This window comes from Trichomycterus rosablanca, chromosome 8, assembly GCF_030014385.1.
Source record: "Trichomycterus rosablanca isolate fTriRos1 chromosome 8, fTriRos1.hap1, whole genome shotgun sequence".
NCBI lineage: Eukaryota > Metazoa > Chordata > Actinopteri > Siluriformes > Trichomycteridae > Trichomycterus > Trichomycterus rosablanca.
The window spans coordinates 32,388,286-32,407,372 of NC_085995.1; the positions used below are offsets into that span (position 1 = coordinate 32,388,286).

The 19,087-nt window shown below is 38.2% G+C and overlaps 2 protein-coding genes across 4 annotated transcripts; one reads left to right on the forward strand and one right to left on the reverse strand.

Moving 5' to 3' along the window:
* Nucleotides 1-443: 443 nt before the first annotated feature.
* On the reverse strand, nucleotides 444-6,837 carry LOC134319518 (patatin-like phospholipase domain-containing protein 2). Of its 3 annotated transcripts, none has more exons than XR_010013521.1 (8): nucleotides 6,605-6,837; nucleotides 5,833-6,065; nucleotides 5,585-5,650; nucleotides 4,938-5,147; nucleotides 3,712-3,772; nucleotides 2,946-3,134; nucleotides 2,716-2,823; nucleotides 444-740 (listed from the first exon to the last, which is right to left on the reverse strand). XR_010013521.1 is itself a non-coding variant. In XM_063000744.1 (8 exons), the coding sequence occupies exons 1-8, from the start codon at nucleotides 6,783-6,785 to the stop codon at nucleotides 731-733; spliced, it is 1,074 nt and encodes a 357-aa protein (XP_062856814.1). In that variant the 5' UTR covers nucleotides 6,786-6,835; the 3' UTR covers nucleotides 444-730. The 3 variants fall into 3 exon arrangements, 2 of the variants coding, with proteins under 2 accessions (XP_062856814.1, XP_062856813.1); XM_063000744.1 differs by having other exon boundaries at nucleotides 2,716-2,839; nucleotides 6,605-6,835; XM_063000743.1 differs by having other exon boundaries at nucleotides 2,900-3,134; nucleotides 6,605-6,835.
* Nucleotides 6,838-8,943: 2,106 nt separating this feature from the next.
* On the forward strand, nucleotides 8,944-18,567 carry samm50 (SAMM50 sorting and assembly machinery component). The gene is made up of 15 exons (XM_063000078.1): nucleotides 8,944-9,075; nucleotides 12,392-12,502; nucleotides 12,678-12,779; nucleotides 12,972-13,059; nucleotides 13,139-13,245; nucleotides 13,523-13,653; nucleotides 14,856-14,943; nucleotides 15,093-15,221; nucleotides 15,325-15,396; nucleotides 15,603-15,689; nucleotides 16,380-16,450; nucleotides 16,566-16,633; nucleotides 17,048-17,194; nucleotides 17,270-17,411; nucleotides 18,267-18,567. Exons 1-15 carry the CDS (start codon nucleotides 9,055-9,057, stop codon nucleotides 18,310-18,312), a joined length of 1,410 nt encoding a protein of 469 aa, XP_062856148.1. The 5' UTR covers nucleotides 8,944-9,054; the 3' UTR covers nucleotides 18,313-18,567.
* The last annotated feature ends 520 nt before the right edge of the window (nucleotides 18,568-19,087 follow it).

Consider the following 19,087-nt stretch of genomic DNA (forward strand, 5'->3'; position numbering starts at 1 on the left):
TATTTTAAAATGTATTAAAAACAATCATGTGACTACTGGTGGTGTCTAGGAACCACTTAGCCTACTTCAATTCTGTTAAACCAATTTTATGACGCATGGTGCTATGTGAATTTTAAATCTGCTAAATTGTCAATATGCTGTGGTTTTACTGTTTATATGAGATATTTGGTGCTACTTTTTTTTTTTTTTTGTAAACATGATTTACATTAGTTTTTTCTTTTTGTTTATCAAAAATTAAAAATTCTGTTTTTAATTATGAAAGTGATGCTTTCACAGAGTTCTTTAAATAAAATGTGGATTTGTCAAACCACTGTTCACAATTCCAATCTGTGTCAGTCAATTTCTGATATGTTTTAGCTCAGAGAAGTCTGGAGGATTTCTGGATGTTGTTTATAATGGCTTTCACTTTTCGCTTAACTTGCATTAGTAGATGCTGCCACAACTGAGTTTACTGATAAACCCCATATGTCATTTATTATAGAATCATGTCAGTGGATCATGCAGTGCATGAGGTTAAATGCTTGAATTCAAATTAGATTAAATAAAAATATAAAAACAAGGTAAAAATAAAATAATTATTTTCAGTCTGTGGTAGAATAGAGTCTGATGATGAGTTTTTAGACATTGTAAGTGCTGCCATTGAAGATTCCCATCACGTCCAGCAAGAACAGTTTTGATGGCACTGCAGCCTCAAACCTTTGGGCTTCAGCCTCGGGTGAAAAGGTTTACATCAGAACCACCTTGGTGTAAAAAACAGAAGCTGTAGTTAAAATTTTGAAAGCAAAATGTTTAATAAGAAGAAGTCAGTTGTGCAGAGTTTAAGCGTAGAGCTAGAAGTTAACAATCATGAGAGCTCCTGGGACATCAGCGTCCACCAGGTTGTATGAAAGCATAAGTGGTCAATCATAATCACTAATGAGGATTTTAACGTGATTAGGATTTTTCATGTTTTACACTTTGATTACATTTATGACAGGTACGGTAGTTATTCATTACACACAAGGTTCACCAGTTCACAAGGTTATATCGAACACAGTCAGGGACAATTTAGTTCCTCCAATTCACCTCACTTGCATGTCTTTGGACTGTGGGAGGAAACTGGAGCACCCGGAGTAAACCCACACAGACACGGGGAGAACATGCAAACTCCACACAGAAAGGACCCGGACCGCTCCACCTGGGGATCGAACCCAGGACCTTCTTGCTGTGAGGCGACAGTGCTACCCACTTAGCCACTGTGCTGCCCAATATGAAAAACACCATCATGGTTTTAAGAGAGAAGCAGATTGCCAACAAAGGAGCCAGCAACACTGGGAGAAAGTAACTGTGAATGATCAAACACAGTAGGCATTCCGATTCATCCCTAAGGTAAATGTGTTTTCTGAATGTCATTGTAGAGACAGTGTTTCCAGAGAGTATAGAACTTCCAGACAGTATGGAACAGAGAGTTGCAATAACAACAGACAGATGTTATAAACTTCAGGACTCCATCAAATGAGCTTGTTTAGCAGTCACTCAGGTTTGCCCAGGGCAGAAATTGGAGGCACTAAGGTGTCATTTGACAATAATGCCAGATTTAACATCACTTAGCTCTTAAGTGGGACCCATTCTACTACCAATTTTTGTCTATGGATGTTGCATGGCTGTGTATTGGATATTATACAACAGTTAGTTCCGACCTTACAATCTGATTGGTTGAGAAGCGTTCTAACCGTGCTGATATTCGTGATAACAGCACGACCTTTTCACACCACAACTGTATTACTCCGCTGACGCGTTGCCAGTAACGACAAGCTTCATGCATACAAACGCGCACGCAGGCGACACAGACTTTTTTCCTGATCGCATTTTAAATCCGTTATCTGATATACAATCTAGCGCACTGTGTAGGGAACATAACCAATTGTCTAATTCACTATCTAGTGCACTATGTAGGGAACATAAATCCGTGATCTGATACACAATCTAGTGCACTATGTAGGGAACATTAGTGTGTTTGTGACGCGAACATTTAGCTTTATAGCCCAGTTAGCAGCTCCTAAAAGTTCTGTTATCATCCATATCCTTTGGTGTGTGCAAGAGGTATTTTATTTCTTTTTTCCCTTCGGAGGTTCTTGCCGTTTTCTTCTTCTTGTTCTTACCTCCCTGAAATGAGTTTTTGCAACTTGGGATGTCTGCTTTGTAGTGTTAAACTTTATATTCGTTATGGAACTACTTTTTGGCAGAAGGTATTGTCAATATTAAAGCATATTTATTATGAAATTCAGGGCTTATTCACGATAACACACTCCGTCTCGTGTCCTATTGCTTAATCATACACTTGTTAGCAATAGATTTTAATAAGTAAATCAACTGATTAGGAAATAAGACGTTCTTTTAGTTCATTTCATTTTCATGCTTTACCACTATTATACTGGACAGGGTCACCATGGGTCCGATTTTATCAGTTGATGAATCAGTGAGCACAATGCAGTAACACACCCTGGACAAGACACCACTTTATCCCAGACATAGCCAATCAGGTCTGTATGTAGATGTGCAACCAGCCAATTCCAAGGATCCTACCATTAGTGAGCTAATGTAATTTACTACTCAACTGAACCCATTCTTTGAGCCATGCTTTGTATTTTGCTTCTCATTTCATTCTGAAAAACTACCCCAAAGCTGAAAGAATGACATTTTGAGTTTAATTGATGGTTAAAGAGGCCATCTTACCTCAGAAGCGTGTAGTAGACCATCTCTACAGGTAACAGACACACCATAAGTATGTATGTAATCAACTTCACTACAAGTAGTTCATGCAGCCATCCATGTTTCTTCCTACTGGTGTTGCAAAAAACTTTAGACATAATCAAAATTACATTTTGCCATCAAGCTCTATTAATAATTTGTCACTTACATAAAGTACCATGGTGCAATCTGAACGTTTTCCACACAGAAATTACCTTTCCGGACAGACTCGGGTAGCACATTATTCTGTTGATCCAGTTCACAGTTCTGTCCTCTCACTGATTTGGGCTTCATGACTGTGTCATTGCCATTGTAATTTGTGTAGCTGTGTGTACTGTAACCACTAAATGAGGAACACATGTACTGTGTTATGAGATCAGTCACAGGTAATTCTTCTATTAAATCTGAAAGCAGAATATCAAATATTCTGTAAGCACAAAACATAAAAAATACAAATATTTAGTAGCTGAAATTATACAGTATATGGACAAAGATACGTATGTGGACACACCTAATTAATGAGCCGTTTCACCTATTGCTAGGTGTTGAATAAAATTGCTTATTTTAATAAATTATATGCTTTGTTAACTGTTACTTCGAGTCATTTGAGTCACTTGTTTATGGAAGGATCTTTTGCCTTCTAGCATGACCGTGCCCCTGCGCACAAAGCAAAACATGGTTTGATGAGTTTGCTGGGAACATCCAGTGGCTTTTACAGATCCCTGGCCTTAACCACACACCTTTAGAATGATTTGAAACATCCACTGAAAGGTATGCTTTTTTGTCCCACAACATTGCCTGATTCTGAAATGCTTTTATGCCTAAATGGGCACTTTTGAAAATCTTGTTTAAAACCTCCATAGAAGTGTAAGCTGTTATAGCTACAATGAAGGGAAACTTCATATTAATGCACATGGTTTTAAAACAGGTGTCCATATACTGTATTTATACATCATTTTGTTTTATGTTAATAATGCCCACCATTTTTCCTCAAAAAATGTACAGCATCCTTGTATCCATTTTGACAAAGCTCAGCCATAACCTGAAAAAATAAGATGGCACTTCTGTAAACCAAATTCAAAATATGTTTTTAAAGGGGCTGCTGTTAGATGGCTCATTCAGAACATATAGGCCTAATTTATTCATTGTTTGTTTTTTCACCGCTTTATCCTATTCAGGGTCACGGTGGATACAATTCACATAGGTGAAAAGTCACCAGTCCATCATAGGGAAAACACACACACACATCCAAGACAGTTATAGTAACTCTGATTAACCTGACTGCATGTCTTTGGGAGTAAACCCGTGTGGACATGGGGAGAACATACAATCTCCACACAGAAAGGACCACCTATCAACAGAACCCTTCTTGCCATGAGACGACAGTGCTACCCACCAAACCACTATGCCGGCCATATTAGCTTTATGTGATACTTAAAACCTCTTGGATAGTCGATTCTGATTATACATGGAGGGGGCCATCTATATTGTGTATATATTTACTTCAACTATACCACAAACATCTCCATTTTCCATCCTATGCATCCTTTTTAATTCTGCCAAAAAGCACAGTGATTCATTTCATTTCATTTTCATGTTTTACCAGCGCTTTATCATGGGCAGGTGCGATGGGTTTCCCTTTAATCTCTTGGCGCAATGCAGCCAACCCTGAATACCATGAAAAATAGATAAAGAACTTTAAAACTGTGAATACATCAGAGGGACCCCTGTAAATTTAGAAAAGTAATAATAATTTAATGCAGCAAAGAGTTCATTCTTGCTTTAGGTGTTTTCAATCTGCTAACATTTACATTGGCCTTTTACATAGAGATGTCCTTGGATTGCCAGAAATTTTTGACAAAGTTATGCACTGCAGAGGGTGAAAGACCACAAAGATTTGCTTGTTAAGGAGCATTGTTCTTTAACTGTTGGCATAGCTGCAAAATATTAGTAGTCTATTAGAAGTCTAATTAGACAGGTTTTTCATGTATTTATTAACTATATAGTAAAAAAAAAAAGATTATTGTATTTGGAACTGCATTTAAAAATAGAGCTGCATTTATTAGCATGTTAGGTAAAAGATTATTTGGCCATATAATTGTTACATATAATTGCTTAAATAACTAACTGAAAAAAGGGCATTTCTAATTTGTACATTCATAGATTGAAATGCACATATAGGCTATTAAACAACAATTAGTGTTTACCTCAAGGTTTGGTGGAAAGAATGCTTGGATGACACGGTGCGTATTAGCAAAGTTGATCCGAATACTAACATTGCTATGTCGCAGCTCATGAAAATAGAAGGGGCTGTCATGTGGGCAGATATCGCTTTCACCAGAGAATGGTGATACAGTAATTGTATTCTTCAAGGTAAAATAGGGAAGGTTATTACTCAGAGCTCCATCCACATAGCGCTGAAAAGAACCAGACAGAAAACGGACTTTTAATCAAATAAAATGTTAAATACATTTACTTATGAAAATGAGCATATTTGTTGAACTTTTCTTTTCCCCATGACAAACCAAACACTTCCTAATTATTGAGTGTTTTAGCCACAACCATGTGTAAAAATGTATGAATGTTTCATCAAAGTGAAGTTCATAAAAACAGAGTTTGATGAGTGTGGCGTGAAAGAACTTTAGATGCCTTTACAGTGTTTTGACCTCAACCCCAATAAACACCTTTGGGATGAACTGTCATGATAATTGTGAGCCAGGCCTTAGTCCAATTGTTTGGAATGGGATGTACAACAAGCTAACAGTCATGTGTCCACATACATTTGGCTACATAGTGTATGTGCTGTAAATTGTAGTCATTGGGAGGTAATTTTTTTTCTTTAGGTTGTACTTACAGTGCCATGATAACTTGGTGGCACCACTCCACAGTATACAGGGAAGAAACAACTACACACTACAGCCTGGACAAAATAATAATAATAAAAAAATTATTATTTATTACATTGTACTTTTGATGTAACATTAAGTTAATATAATTTAGTTTTTTTTAATATATCATATATCTAGCTTATTTGTTAACAGTGAATAGATAGTAGATTGAACAATTCTGGAGTATGAAAAAATCAGAAAGCAGTACGTTTACCTGAATGAGATCTTCCTTACTAGTAAACTCAGATACCAGCACATTCTTCCCATCTGAAACGCGGGTTAGTGACAAACACAGTTTCCCACTGGCAAGAAGATGAGCATTATCAGGCAACTCTCTGACCAGGACCTTCTGGGTTAACTTTAACAGGTTAAAGGAGGGATGCATAGCACCCAGAATTCCCTTTCGAGCCTCTTTGTATAGTTCCATCAGATTTTTACAGCATTTTGCTTCAAAGTAAAAAGTCAGTTTATTCACACAATATATTTGGTTGGACAGACATGCATTATGCTAAAAATAGGAACTAGGCCTACTACACAGTAACACTGGACTTACAGTATATGACATGGGAGTGGTGGACAATAAATTGACAAAATAACGTGCAAAATCAAAAATTCTTTTTAAACTTATATTAATTACGAATGTATTTAAAATTTGGATCATTATTTTGTCAAAAATGAAATCTAATGCAGGAAAAGAGAAAATGAATGAAATTACTTCAAAACAGTCTTGGAATGCAAAACCAATACCTGGCTGGGGTGGCTAGATTTCAGCTGTGTCAATATACAGCTGTTTATTAATAATTTTGATATCCCTTTATTTATTTTATTAATGCTTCTACACTCATGATCAGTTTCACTTGTTCACTAGTAGTCTTGGTAAAACTGCAAATTTTAAGTAGAATGTATCTTACATTGTGTTGACCATTAAAACATTAAAAATATAAAATGCATTTAATAAATGTAAAAGGGAAAAAAATCGGACCTACCCGGTGACATTTGACATGCAATCATAGCTCCAATTAGTGCCCCAGATGAAGCACCACAAATTTTACTCGTCCTTTTTACCAGATGAGGAGCTCGTTCCAACAGACAACTGTACACTCCAAAATAATAAACTCCCAGAAAACCACAACCAGCAAATGAAATATTCCACTCTGAGTAAAGCATGTTTATGTGATTATGTGAAGCTATAGACAAATAGACTATGAATCAAGGGAGAAGGTCAGTTCTCTTCCTAATCTCTGCAATAACGCTTACGCAACCTGCTGTAACTGTAAACTTTAAACCCACTGTAAAAAAAAAAACATTACACACAGATCCACATGTGCAGAGAGGTGAGTCTTAAACAGTAGTCCGAGCACTTGTGTGTAAAGATCTGTAGCTCAGCTCCCAGTTCAAGTTAAGCATCAGTTAATTGGATTTAAATTACATTTTTAACCCACAGCATCAATCAAACAGTGGCGTCTTTGTCAATTATCGGTCAACTGATTAATCATTGACATTCATACTGTTCTTATTCCCTTTAAAATAAGATATAACTTTTCAAAATGAATTATTAATTTTTAGTTTCATCTGAAGTGTCAATTTAATCTGTAGGTACTCCCCCCCCTTTTCTCCCCCTTTAGCGCATCCAATTGTTCAATTTGCATCGGGCTTCCTCTCCGTCTATGCCGAACCCTGCCCTGACCGAGGAGATCGAAGCTAACCCATATCCCCTCTGAGACATGGGCAGCAGCCGGATGCATTTTTGCCACCCACACATTGATGAGTTTGGCGCCACCTAGCGTTGCATGCAGAGAGACACACCCTAAGGGCACTTTTCCTCATCTCTGTGCAGGCGCCTCTAATCAGCCGGCAGAGATCGTAATCACATTCTGACAGAGAGAGACCCACATCTGGTTCTTTGTCCCACCCCCCAACTGAGCAACCGGCCAATCGTTGCCCATACAGCCACTCAGCCTCGAACCGGTAAGGCAGAGCTGAATTTGATACCAGGTATTTAGAATCCAGCTCTGGTTGCAGCGTGTCTTTTTACCGCTGCGCCACCTGAGCAGCTAATCTGTAGGTACTTTAAATGAAACAAAACAAAGGAATAAAAATGAGCTACAATAAGCTGCGGCAGCAGTTAAAAAGAGAAGCACAAGCCCTTTTAGGTTATCCAATTAGGGTCGCAGGAGGTGCTGGAGCCTATCCCAGCTTTTCAGTGGGTGCAAGGCACACAGTAACACCCTGGATGGGGCGCCAGTCCATCACAGACACACATACACCCACACACACATACACACACCCATTCACCTATAGGGCAATGACGTGTCTTCAATTAACCTGACTGCATGTATTTGGACTGTGGGAGGAAACCGGAGCTCTCGGAGAAAACCCACATAGACACAAGATTCATCAGTTCAAGTTTTTAATGTCAAACACAGTCATGGACCATTTTTTGTATCTCCAATTCACCTCACTTGCATGTCTGTGGACTGTGGGGAGAAACCAGAGCTTCCGGAGGAAACCCACACAGACACAGGGAGAACATGCAAACTACACAGAAAGGAACCGAACCGCCCTACCTGGGAATCAAACCCAGGTGTTGCTGTGAGGCGACAGTGTCACCCACTGAGCCACCGTGCCACCCTAGGGATGAGGAATGTGTGACATTAGTTTAAATAACTTTAAGTAAGTATAAGGAATTGACTCAAAATTCTGTTAAAATACTTAAATGTTAAAAATAGTAAACGTTACGTATACCGAAATAGACCTCTGAAGTTCTCCCTATCAAAATCTTTAAAATCTAAATTTTTTAAATACAATTTGGCACCAAAATATGTTTAGAATTTTATCTACTTTATAAAAACATACTGTCCATTTTACACATCTCAAGATGTTTTTTTCTTCCAATTTTTGGAATACAGTATAGCAATAAACATCATTGCTTCTTCATCATTTCCTGTGTATTAAAATATTATTTAAGAATTAAGAATTGTTTAAGCAATTTCAGTCTTGCAAATGTTACATTGAAAGTTCACTGGGGTTAACCATTACAACTTACAAATACTGAAACATAAAAATAACAATAATAAACAAATGCAAACACAACTAAATAGAATCTAACACACACATCAATATTTCCTATGTTCTGCTACAGAGCACACTCAGTGACCGGATCAATAATACGTTTTTAAGATTCACAAAGTGTACTAAATAGGGTGAATAAACTCCCAATTTAAAGCCTACATAGTGCGTTATTATAGGGAGTATTGAGGTATATGAGACACAAACAGGACCTCATCGTTTACAACGGGGGCGTGTCTTAACAGTGTCATGGCGCCCTTTATGTGAACGGCTAATGTGTTAGCAAAACACCTGTGAAGTTTGAACCCAGCCGATTAGAAAGTGCTCGTGTTTTCAGACACGTTTGAATGTTAACGTGTTTTTAAATATGGGGACCGTTCATGCGAGAGTAAGTTTTTATTGAGTTATTTCTGTTCGAACAGTTAAAGCAATGACCTCTGTAAACTGACAACTGCTGAACTGAAGCTCTGTGTGAGAGGTAGAGCTAATGAGACTCACAGTAAATAAACTGTATATAAATAAGTTTACATTAATTAGTACAGGTGATTTATACACTGCGCATATGAAATATTTACTATAAACTACATACTGTACCAAGGGCTTGGCGATATATGATACAGATACCGCGATATAACATAAGGTCACGATGTTCCGCACACTGCAGGCTCACCTCAGAAGAACTGATGCTTTTAATCTCTGGACTGATGTTTTGTTTGAATTTTAATTTTAAATTATAATATTATTATAACAATAATTTTCGATTATTTAAATTAAATACATAGATCATGATTTTGTGGCTGTACCACTGTATGGAACTGTTAACTGGAATTCATACATGACTGAAAGTCTTGCTTTAATTTTCTTTTATTAGTTCATATTAACGTATTACTTTATGCACGTCTGAGTTATGATGGTCTTTGGGATTCAGTGATTTCTTCAACTGTTATCTATTTTGTAAATGAAAGATAAAAAAAAAGGCAATTCTATGTACGTAGCATATAAAGTCTCCTAATTCCTTGTGAACTTTTCAACATGAAAATGAGCTGGTAATACAGCGGGTGAGGCTGGTGAGGCTGTTGTCATTAGGAATCTACTACAGACTTCCTTTCTCATCTCATAAAGAAATTCTTTTTATTGCGACAGAGATGTTCACAAGTCACAAAATACGAGTCCGAGTCGAGTCACGAGTCTTTAGGCTAGAGTCCGAGTCAAGTCACGAGTCTTTAGGCTAGAGTCCGAGTCAAGTCACGAGTCAATATAATATACACAAAACATATATTGCAAGTGTAGCATAGAAATAAACAAATATTATGTAAGTTCAGATAAAAACAACAACTAGCGACTGTATTTTGCCGTTTTACTTTGTGCCTTTACTTTCCTAGGTACCAGTTAAAAGCTTAAACTGGCATTTTGTTTTTATTGCAAATCACGGCACAGCGGCCAAAATCCCAAACACAGCAAAAAAAAAATTCATAATACTGCTTACCTGTTCTTCCAGATGCTATTAAATTTATAAGCATGTGTCCCATTAGGAATATAATCTGTTATTTTGTAAATGTGCTTATAATTAAAAACCTTCAAACTTTTCCCGTTGTGAAGTAAAACACGAACTCGTTAGAAAGCCAATCAAGCGTTTCATTGACAATCATCTGTGTGATGCTGCAAACTAAAAACATGCAAATAGCAGCATTTCTTACTAACAATTACAATCGGAAGGTCTGATTGGTTCTGGAAAGCGGTTCTTAGAATCATTAGCGCCAATTCTGTAGGAGTGTTCCATTCACATTATCTGTTACTGTGAAGTGCACTACGTAGGGTATTCCACCATTTTAAGTAGGGAGCGACGCTTCATCACTACACTGGAAGCTGGCTGGAACATTTACCCATTGCGTGCGTTGCGGTTTAAAACGGCCTGAGCGTTATTAGAGAGCAGAAACTGCCATGATCAGAATGATGTCGGTATATATATATATATATATATAATTGTCACATGTAACTAATGTTGCTGACTTTGGTTGTCCACAAGTCATTTTATGCAATTCACGAGTCCGAGTCGAGTCTGAAGTCGCTGTGTGTGCGACTTGAGACCTACAGGGGTTGGACAAAATAACTGAAACACCTGTCATTTTAGTGTGGTAGGTTTCATGGCTAAATTGGACCAGTCTGGTGGCCAATCTTCATTAATTGCACATTGCACCAGTAAGAGCAGAGTGTGAAGGTTCAATTAGCAGGGTAAGAGCACAGTTTTGCTCAAAATATTGCAATGCACACAACATTATGGGTGACATACCAGAGTTCAAAAGAGGACAAATTGTTGGTGCACGTCTTGCTGGCGCATCTGTGACCAAGACAGCAAGTCTTTGTGATGTATCAAGAGCCACGGTATCCAGGGTAATGTCAGCATACCACCAAGAAGGACAAACCACATCCAACAGGATTAACTGTGGACGCAAGAGGAAGCTGTCTGAAAGGGATGTTCGGGTGCTAACCCGGATTGTATCCAAAAAACATAAAACCACGGCTGCCCAAATCACGGCAGAATTAAATGTGCACCTCAACTCTCCTGTTTCCACCAGAACTGTCCGTCGGGAGCTCCACAGGGTCAATATACACGGCCGGGCTGCTATAGCCAAACCTTTGGTCACTCGTGCCAATGCCAAACGTCGGTTTCAATGGTGCAAGGAGCGCAAATCTTGGGCTGTGGACAATGTGAAACATGTATTGTTCTCTGATGAGTCCACCTTTACTGTTTTCCCCACATCCGCGAGAGTTACGGTGTGGAGAAGCCCCAAAGAAGCGTACCACCCAGACTGTTGCATGCCCAGAGTGAAGCATGGGGGTGGATCAGTGATGGTTTGGACTGCCATATCATGGCATTCCCTTGGCCCAATACTTGTGCTAGATGGGCGCGTCACTGCCAAGGACTACCGAACCATTCTGGAGGACCATGTGCATCCAATGGCGGTGCCGTGTATCAGGATGACAATGCACCAATACACACAGCAAGACTGGTGAAAGATTGGTTTGATGAACATGAAAGTGAAGTTGAACATCTCCCATGGCCTGCACAGTCACCAGATCTAAATATTATTGAGCCACTTTGGGGTGTTTTGGAGAAGCGAGTCAGGAAACGTTTTCCTCCACCAGCATCACGTAGTGACCTGGCCACTATCCTGCAAGAAGAATGGCTTAAAATCCCTCTGACCACTGTGCAGGACTTGTATATGTCATTTCCAAGACGAATTGACGCTGTATTGGCCGCAAAAGGAGGCCCTACACCATACTAATAAATTATTGTGGTCTAAAACCAGGTGTTTCAGTTATTTTGTCCAACCCCTGTACTTCACTATTGTAAAAAAGCTGAGGTTCTTTAAGACTGCAGTAATCAATTAATTAACAATCAAATTTGGTTCATTTACATTTACTTTTTCAGCATTTAGCGGACGCTTTTATCCAAAGTGACTTACAGTACTGTGACAGTATATTGTCTAAGCAATTGAGAGTTAAACAGTGGCAACCTGGCAGTGGTGGGGCCTGAACCAGTGACGTTTCGATTGTAGTCCAGTACCTTACCTGCTAGGCTACAACTGGTTAATTGGTTTGAGTAGTTAAGGGGGCACTTTCACACAGGCAGTTGGTGTCGAAGTAAAATAAGGTCTTTTATAAGTTTATTTTTTATTAATTATCCACTTTTTCTTCCCTAGAGTTTGGACCCTCTTCCCATGCAGGGACCGGAGCTCGGAGTGCATGCTGATGACCTGGATGTTGTGGAAGCAGAGCATGAACCTCAACAGGAGATTTTGGAGAACAAAGATGTGAGCCTACTTTATTTGACACTGTTTGTTGTTTAATACATTTTATTCACCACACATTGTGGTAGCTGTTTATAAGATCTGTAAAACTCCAGTGTCACTGCTGATATCAATCAAGATACATTAGATGCATTTTTACCAAAATCCCTGACTTTACAAAACTCTTGTTCTTGTTTAGGTTGTAGTGCAACATGTCCATGTAGATGGCCTTGGAAGAACAAAGGAGGACTTCTTAACGTACGAAATCGCAGATGTCTTCAGAGCCAAGAACTTAATTGATGTGAGTGCTTTTTAGTCATCATGGCAGTGATTGTCAATCCCAGCTCTGAGGAGCTAATCCTAACATTGTACGTAAGCTTATGAGTGGCTCGATTATTAGTTAAAACCTTAAACTGTGTGTAAAATATAAAGAATGGAGTTGGAGCTAATGACGGTATAGAATTAAAAACTCGGTAGTTTTTATGTGCTTCAGGTGATGAAGAAATCGCATGAAGCCAGACAGAGATTGCTGCGAATGGGAATGTTCAGACAAGTGGAGGTTGTTATTGATACCTCACAGGGTAGGTACATTTCACAGACAGGTGTTATTGCTAAACCTATCAACTCTTTTAAACGGATTGCTAATGCTGCATGTTGCAGGTCAAGATGCACTGCCTAATGGGCTGGATGTGACATTTGAGGTAAAGGAGCTCAGGAGGATGACTGGAAGTTACAACACTATGGTTGGAAACAATGAGGGAAGCATGGTAAGTTAAAAGCTTGTGTGATATATTGACACAATCTTACATTGCCACGATACTCATTTATGGTTATTTTGACTAGATTGTATTGCTAAATATATTCTGTCTTTGTTTAACTTCACATATGATGAAGCATAAAATTCCTGATACTTTCTGCTTACATCTATTTTTAGCTTATAATTAGAAAATTATGACTTATGATTCTTAAGAAAAATATTAATAATGAATGTAGACAAAGTTAATTACAGGAAAGCATTCACCATTGTTCTTTTTCTAATTTTAGGTGCTTGGTTTGAAGCTGCCAAATATTTTTGGCCGTGCTGAAAAGGTCACTTTTCAGTTCTCCTATGGTACAAAGGAAACATCCTATGGTCTGTCCTTTTTCAAGCCCCAAGCTGGACATTTTGAGCGCAAGTATGCAAATCGGTCTTGCTACCATCTGTTTTGTTACTGACAGCTTAGATTCAACATTTGACAAATTCTTTTTACATGGTTACAACCTATCAAACCTATACAAACACATCTCTGCATTTTTTATTTACTATGCTTTATATTTAGTATACTTTACTAAATGAAAAAATAAAGGTAAATGTTGTACTGTTAAAAATGTCTGAGCTAGTTTGCTATTTAGAAAGCATAGAGAATGAAGACAGACTGGTGATACTAATAAAACTGAGTACATGCAGGAGAATCATGTATCTAATTTTAAGGGCCACATTTTTAAATTTCATGTCTAAATTATGCAGTACTTTGACTCACACATCAGTTTTTTGCTACCCATGCCTATGAATTACCTAAATGCCTATTTTATTGATGAAAATGTTGCAAGCCACCCGATCAAAAATCAAGTAACTTTGGTCTAAACTAGGTCCAAAAGTTTTACTATACAAATATCAAGCTCTTTATTTCTATTGACTAGGGCTGGGCGGTATGACCAAAAATTTGTATCACGGTATTTTAAGATTCTGCCAGTTTCAATGTATGTTTTTTTCGTTGTATTACTGGGACTTTTTATATGTATGTGGCTTATTCTACTGTCATAAGTACATAGAATATAAAAAGTTTTAAAATCGCCATGTATATAATGAAGGTTTTGAGTACTACAAGCTTTGCTTGGCCCCACAAAATGACACAATATATGATGGAATCAGTATGCATGAAACTGTTGCAATGAATACAATTTTTATAGTTTTTTAAAATATTTAAGTATTGTACAATAACCTTAGCTCTCCCCTTAACAAATAAAACGGCGTTTGTACAAACACCACTGTACAACTTGATCACAGGTTTGTTGTACAAAAGTAGACAACTTTAAATATCACCGCCTTAGTTTGCTTATAACATTGGAATAACGACTAACATGAAGTATTTTTGTCCCGTAAGACATACCTGGAGTCCACTGTTTTAATTATTGCTCTGAAAGCTTCTTTCTTGACTGTCTTTAAAGAAATATTATATGATTTGCTGCCTACTGAAGCGTACAACTGTTGTATTAACTATGTTACGGTATGGCGGTATTTGAATAATCCATACGGTTTAAGGAATCAAAGACGGTATACCAAATGTACCGTCATACCGCCCAGCCCTACTAATGACACTCAGTTTTGGTTTTGTAGCTTTTCTCTGAACCTGTACAAAGTTACAGGACAGTTTCCCTGGAGTTCACTGAGAGAAACTGATAGAGGTATCTCCACAGAGTTCAGTGTAAGTGTTTTTCCTTGCTGTTACTTGTTACAATTATTTGCTTTATGGGCATCATTTTCTTTTTCCTGTAATAAAAAAAATTGGCATATTTATTCTTGGAATACATCACACGTCATTCTTTGAAGTTTTGCTTCTGTTTCGGTTATCAGTTTCCCATCTGGAGGACGAACCACACGCTGAAGTGGGAGGGTGTATGGAGGGAACTCAACTGTCTGGCACGTACCGCTTCATTTGCTGTCAGAGAGGAGAGTGGCCACTCACTTAAATCCTCTCTTGCGGTATGTTGCTTAATTTTCATGTGTCCAACTGTCTTGTTAGTTGCCGATAATTTGTGGATCTTGTGGGTTGAATTAAACTTTGTGACTGTTTTTCTTCCTTTAGCATGCAATGGTTATTGACACCCGCAATTCTCCTATCCTCCCTAAGAAAGGTGCCTTACTAAAGATCAATCAGGTGAGTCGCTGACCAAATACTCTGCATCCTCTAGAGTAATTAAATCTAGCACTCCAGTGACTCAGCAGTAAAATACGTGAGCCCACTACATCTGTCATCTAGGAATAAACTGGTGGTAAAACATGAAAATTAAATAAATTGAAAAATGAAATAAGTAAATAAAAAACACGTTGTGCTTGTATTAAACCAACTTTTTGGTCTTTCAGGAATTGGCAGGATACACAGGTGGAGATGCCAGCTTCTTGAAAGAGGACTTTGAAATTCAGCTCAACCAAAAACTTCTCTGGGACTCGGTGAGAAGCGAATGCTAGGACAGCTTTATTCATCAGACAGCTTACAGGCCAAATGTGGTCTTTTCTGGTGCTTTACAATGTCCACAAACCTGTAGCTGATTATTGTTTTTAATAAATGTAATAATAGAAATGTAAAACCTTAAAAATATTAAATGCAAGGGCTCACAAACAAGCAACATGTTACCAGGACTATGCATGTTGTTGAAACTATAAGCTTTTACCTTATTGCTGGGGGTTCTAACCTCTGACAGTCCATCCTGGCTGAGAGATGGACAGGCACTGCTCTCCTCCAAACTTGCTGACCAAGAACATTAGCCATAGCTTGCTGGATGCAGTTGGCTGGCTTCACATGTCTTGAAGGAAGCATGTGCCAGCCCTAATCCTCCTCAGTTTGTGGGGTTAAAATATATAAAAGAAGTAGTTTGTCAGAATAATAATTTAACATACGATTTACAGTGTAGTGGTAGTATGCAATTCAGAACAGCCAAATTGGTGGTCATTGAATGACATGATTGTCATAAAAAAACCCATAAATTTCCATGTTTCTAAGCCTTTAGTTGTGTTTCATTATGGTATTTGTTTGATAGATGTACTCAGTTAACACAGCTTCTTTGGCAGAGTTTTTGGGAGCATTTCTTTAGTCTTTAGACTTTATGGGTGCTTATTTGTGGGCTATTCTCTTTGCTGTAGGTCCTCTCCGCCTCTCTGTGGGGTGGTGTGCTGCTTCCCCTTGGAAACATACGTACATCCATAGCAGACAGGTTAGTGAATATAAATCTGCTAATATATATATTTTTTCTAAAACAGATTACAATTTAGGTGTGTACCTGTAAATATTCATTAGTTCTGTGGTCTTTGTTTGAATGTAAACATCAGATTTTATCTGGGAGGACCCACCAGTGTAAGGGGCTTCAGCATGTACAGCATCGGACCACAAAGTGAAGGTGAGAAATCCAACACAACTCCCACACACAAACAAACAGTTGCACTCTAATACGAATTCTGTCAGACCACAATATTAAATATTAAATGTAAGTTTCACTAAGCTGAATAATGTATTTACACTTGACATGTTTGCACCCTAGTATGCTGTTTTACTGTCAATAATATGATGAAACCAAAAAGAAAAATATTTGTGTATTTGTGTTTATGTAAAATTAGTAAATTCTTGGGATTTTTAAGCCTCTTGCATTGTTACTTGCATTGTATTTGGTCACCATTTAAGTTGTTTTGGATAAAAGTGTCTGATAAATTCCAAAAATGTGAAGTGAATAAATACAGCTATGTTCAATAGAGTCTGGCTACAGACATGCACGCCACCATTTCTGCGAAATTAACTGTTTTACTCTTAATGGCAGGGGATTATCTGGGTGGAGAGGCGTACTGGGCTGGTGGGCTCCACCTCTACACTCCTCTTCCCTTCAGGCCAGGCCGTGGGGGCTTTGGAGACCTTTTTAGAACTCACTTCTTCCTCAACGCCGGAAACCTGTGTAACCTTAACTATGGTGAGTTGGTCAGTTAGATGCTCTTTGGCGGTCTGACTTGTGAACCAGGTCTTTGACTCTAGCTGCTGTGTGTAGGTGAGGGACCTCAAGCCCACCTGAAAAGACTGGCTGAATGTATCCGCTGGTCATATGGAGCTGGTATCGTGCTGCGGCTGGGAAACATCGCTCGACTTGAGCTCAACTATTGCATTCCTATGGGTGTCCAGAGTGGAGACAGGTACATGGTTAAACACTACATCTTTTTAAGTGGCACTCAGGTGGTGCAGCAGTAAATACCACCAGACCAGTACTACTGAGGTCCAGGGTTACTGGAATTACTTCTTTTAGTAACCCTTGTTCTAAGGGTTATGCCTTTTGTGGTGGTTCTTGTAGTATATGCAGTATCTGGACAAACTGCCTCTAAATATAGTTTTTTCCCATCATTAGCAAGGACTACCTTTTTCATTTATAGTGGGCACAGAGAACTCACCATTCTCAAGAATTTGAGACGTGCCATAAATGTAAATAATGAAATAAAACTTTGTGCACCACCAAATTAATAGTCAAAGCTTTTGCCTCTAGTGGTTGCAGGCTAACCACAGTGATCTTGTTTTCCTTTTATTATATAGGTGTTGTCTATTTAGCAAAAAGTCTGCCATGTTTTCGTTTGTGATTAGGGTATCTCATGCCTCTTCTGACACACGTCGCTTTTTTTCACCGGCCAGAGACAATTAACACATAGTGTAAATATGCTATGTATTTGGTGTATTTATTCCCCACTCATGCCGGCCCCTGAAACAGACACTCAGTCACTGTTGGTAGATGGCATCCAGCCTTTCCTCTCTTGGGTACGCCGAACCACCGAACCTCATTGTTAGTGTATTCGACTGCTGCGCCACCCGACCAATGCATCTCTTCACTGTGTTGTGTAGATCCAGCAGCTTCACACTGTTTTACACAACTAGCTGATCAAGATATTGCCATTTTTCAGTTTTTAAGCGCTACAGTAATACACCCACTGTTAACACTGTATATAAATGAGTGATTTGCTCTTAACGTATCATGGACATATTTCTGTGTCTTTGTATTTTAGGATATGTGATGGAGTGCAGTTTGGAGCAGGTATTCGCTTCCTGTAACAGCTCAAAGAAATTAACATATCAACTTTGGACATAAAAGGGCTTTTACATGTTTTACATTGAGTGGAAACTTTATGCTTCAGTAGTTATTTTGACACCAGAAATCTGTGTTGGAAAGTAGTGTAAAAAACATCACTGCAGATAGATTGAGGTAAAAAGATGAAAATAACCTGTCAGTGCTCTTATGACTTGTCATATTTATTTGTTTGGTCAGCGGAAAAGTAAAATAAAATGGTTCCTCCCTTTATAAAAGTCTTTCGTGTTAAGTTTTCACTTCGGTGCAGAGTATTAATGCCATCTGTCAGCTCTTTTCTATTCTGCCTGACTACGCTCAGTGATGGCACACTGAACATCTGCTCTCGTTATGTACTCAAGGTGTGAACAGTTTCTTTTTTTTTCTCTTTTTTTTTCTGTATGTCGAAGATAATTCTATCTTATTGTCTTTCTGGCCACATTGAATGCAGGCTGTGTGCAAAATGGGAGCCAGATTTATTAAGAATTATTAGCTGTAGGTATTTTAGCCACACCCATTACTACCATGTGTATTAATAAATTATGTAGTTTCATTTCTAAATAAATGGCCATGGTTTTGAAATGGAATGCCCAGCAAGATTATGTCCAGTTGTCTAAATACTTTGGCCATGTGTTGTATATCACACTGCTGGTGCTAAATGAAATAATTCACATTAATCCTACCTTATAATTTGCTCTCATAAGTATCAGCCTGGCTCTTCTTTGTGTGTCATTGATTAGAGGTTTTCTAGCTTTGCTTGAT

Coding starts and splice junctions, on each gene's coding strand:
- samm50 (XM_063000078.1), top strand. CDS start 9,055: ATGGGGACCGTTCATGCGAGA. Junction 13,654..14,855: donor GCTGGACATTTTGAGCGCAA/GTATGCAAATCG, acceptor TTGGTTTTGTAG/CTTTTCTCTGAACCTGTACA. Junction 15,690..16,379: donor AAAAACTTCTCTGGGACTCG/GTGAGAAGCGAA, acceptor TCTTTGCTGTAG/GTCCTCTCCGCCTCTCTGTG.
- LOC134319518 (XM_063000743.1), bottom strand. CDS start 6,785: ATGCTTTACTCAGAGTGGAATATTTCATTTGCTGGTTGTGGTTTTCTG. Junction 5,651..5,832: donor GTAAGGAAGATCTCATTCAG/GTAAACGTACTG, acceptor TATTTTGTCCAG/GCTGTAGTGTGTAGTTGTTT. Junction 5,148..5,584: donor CACCAAGTTATCATGGCACT/GTAAGTACAACC, acceptor GGTTCTTTTCAG/CGCTATGTGGATGGAGCTCT.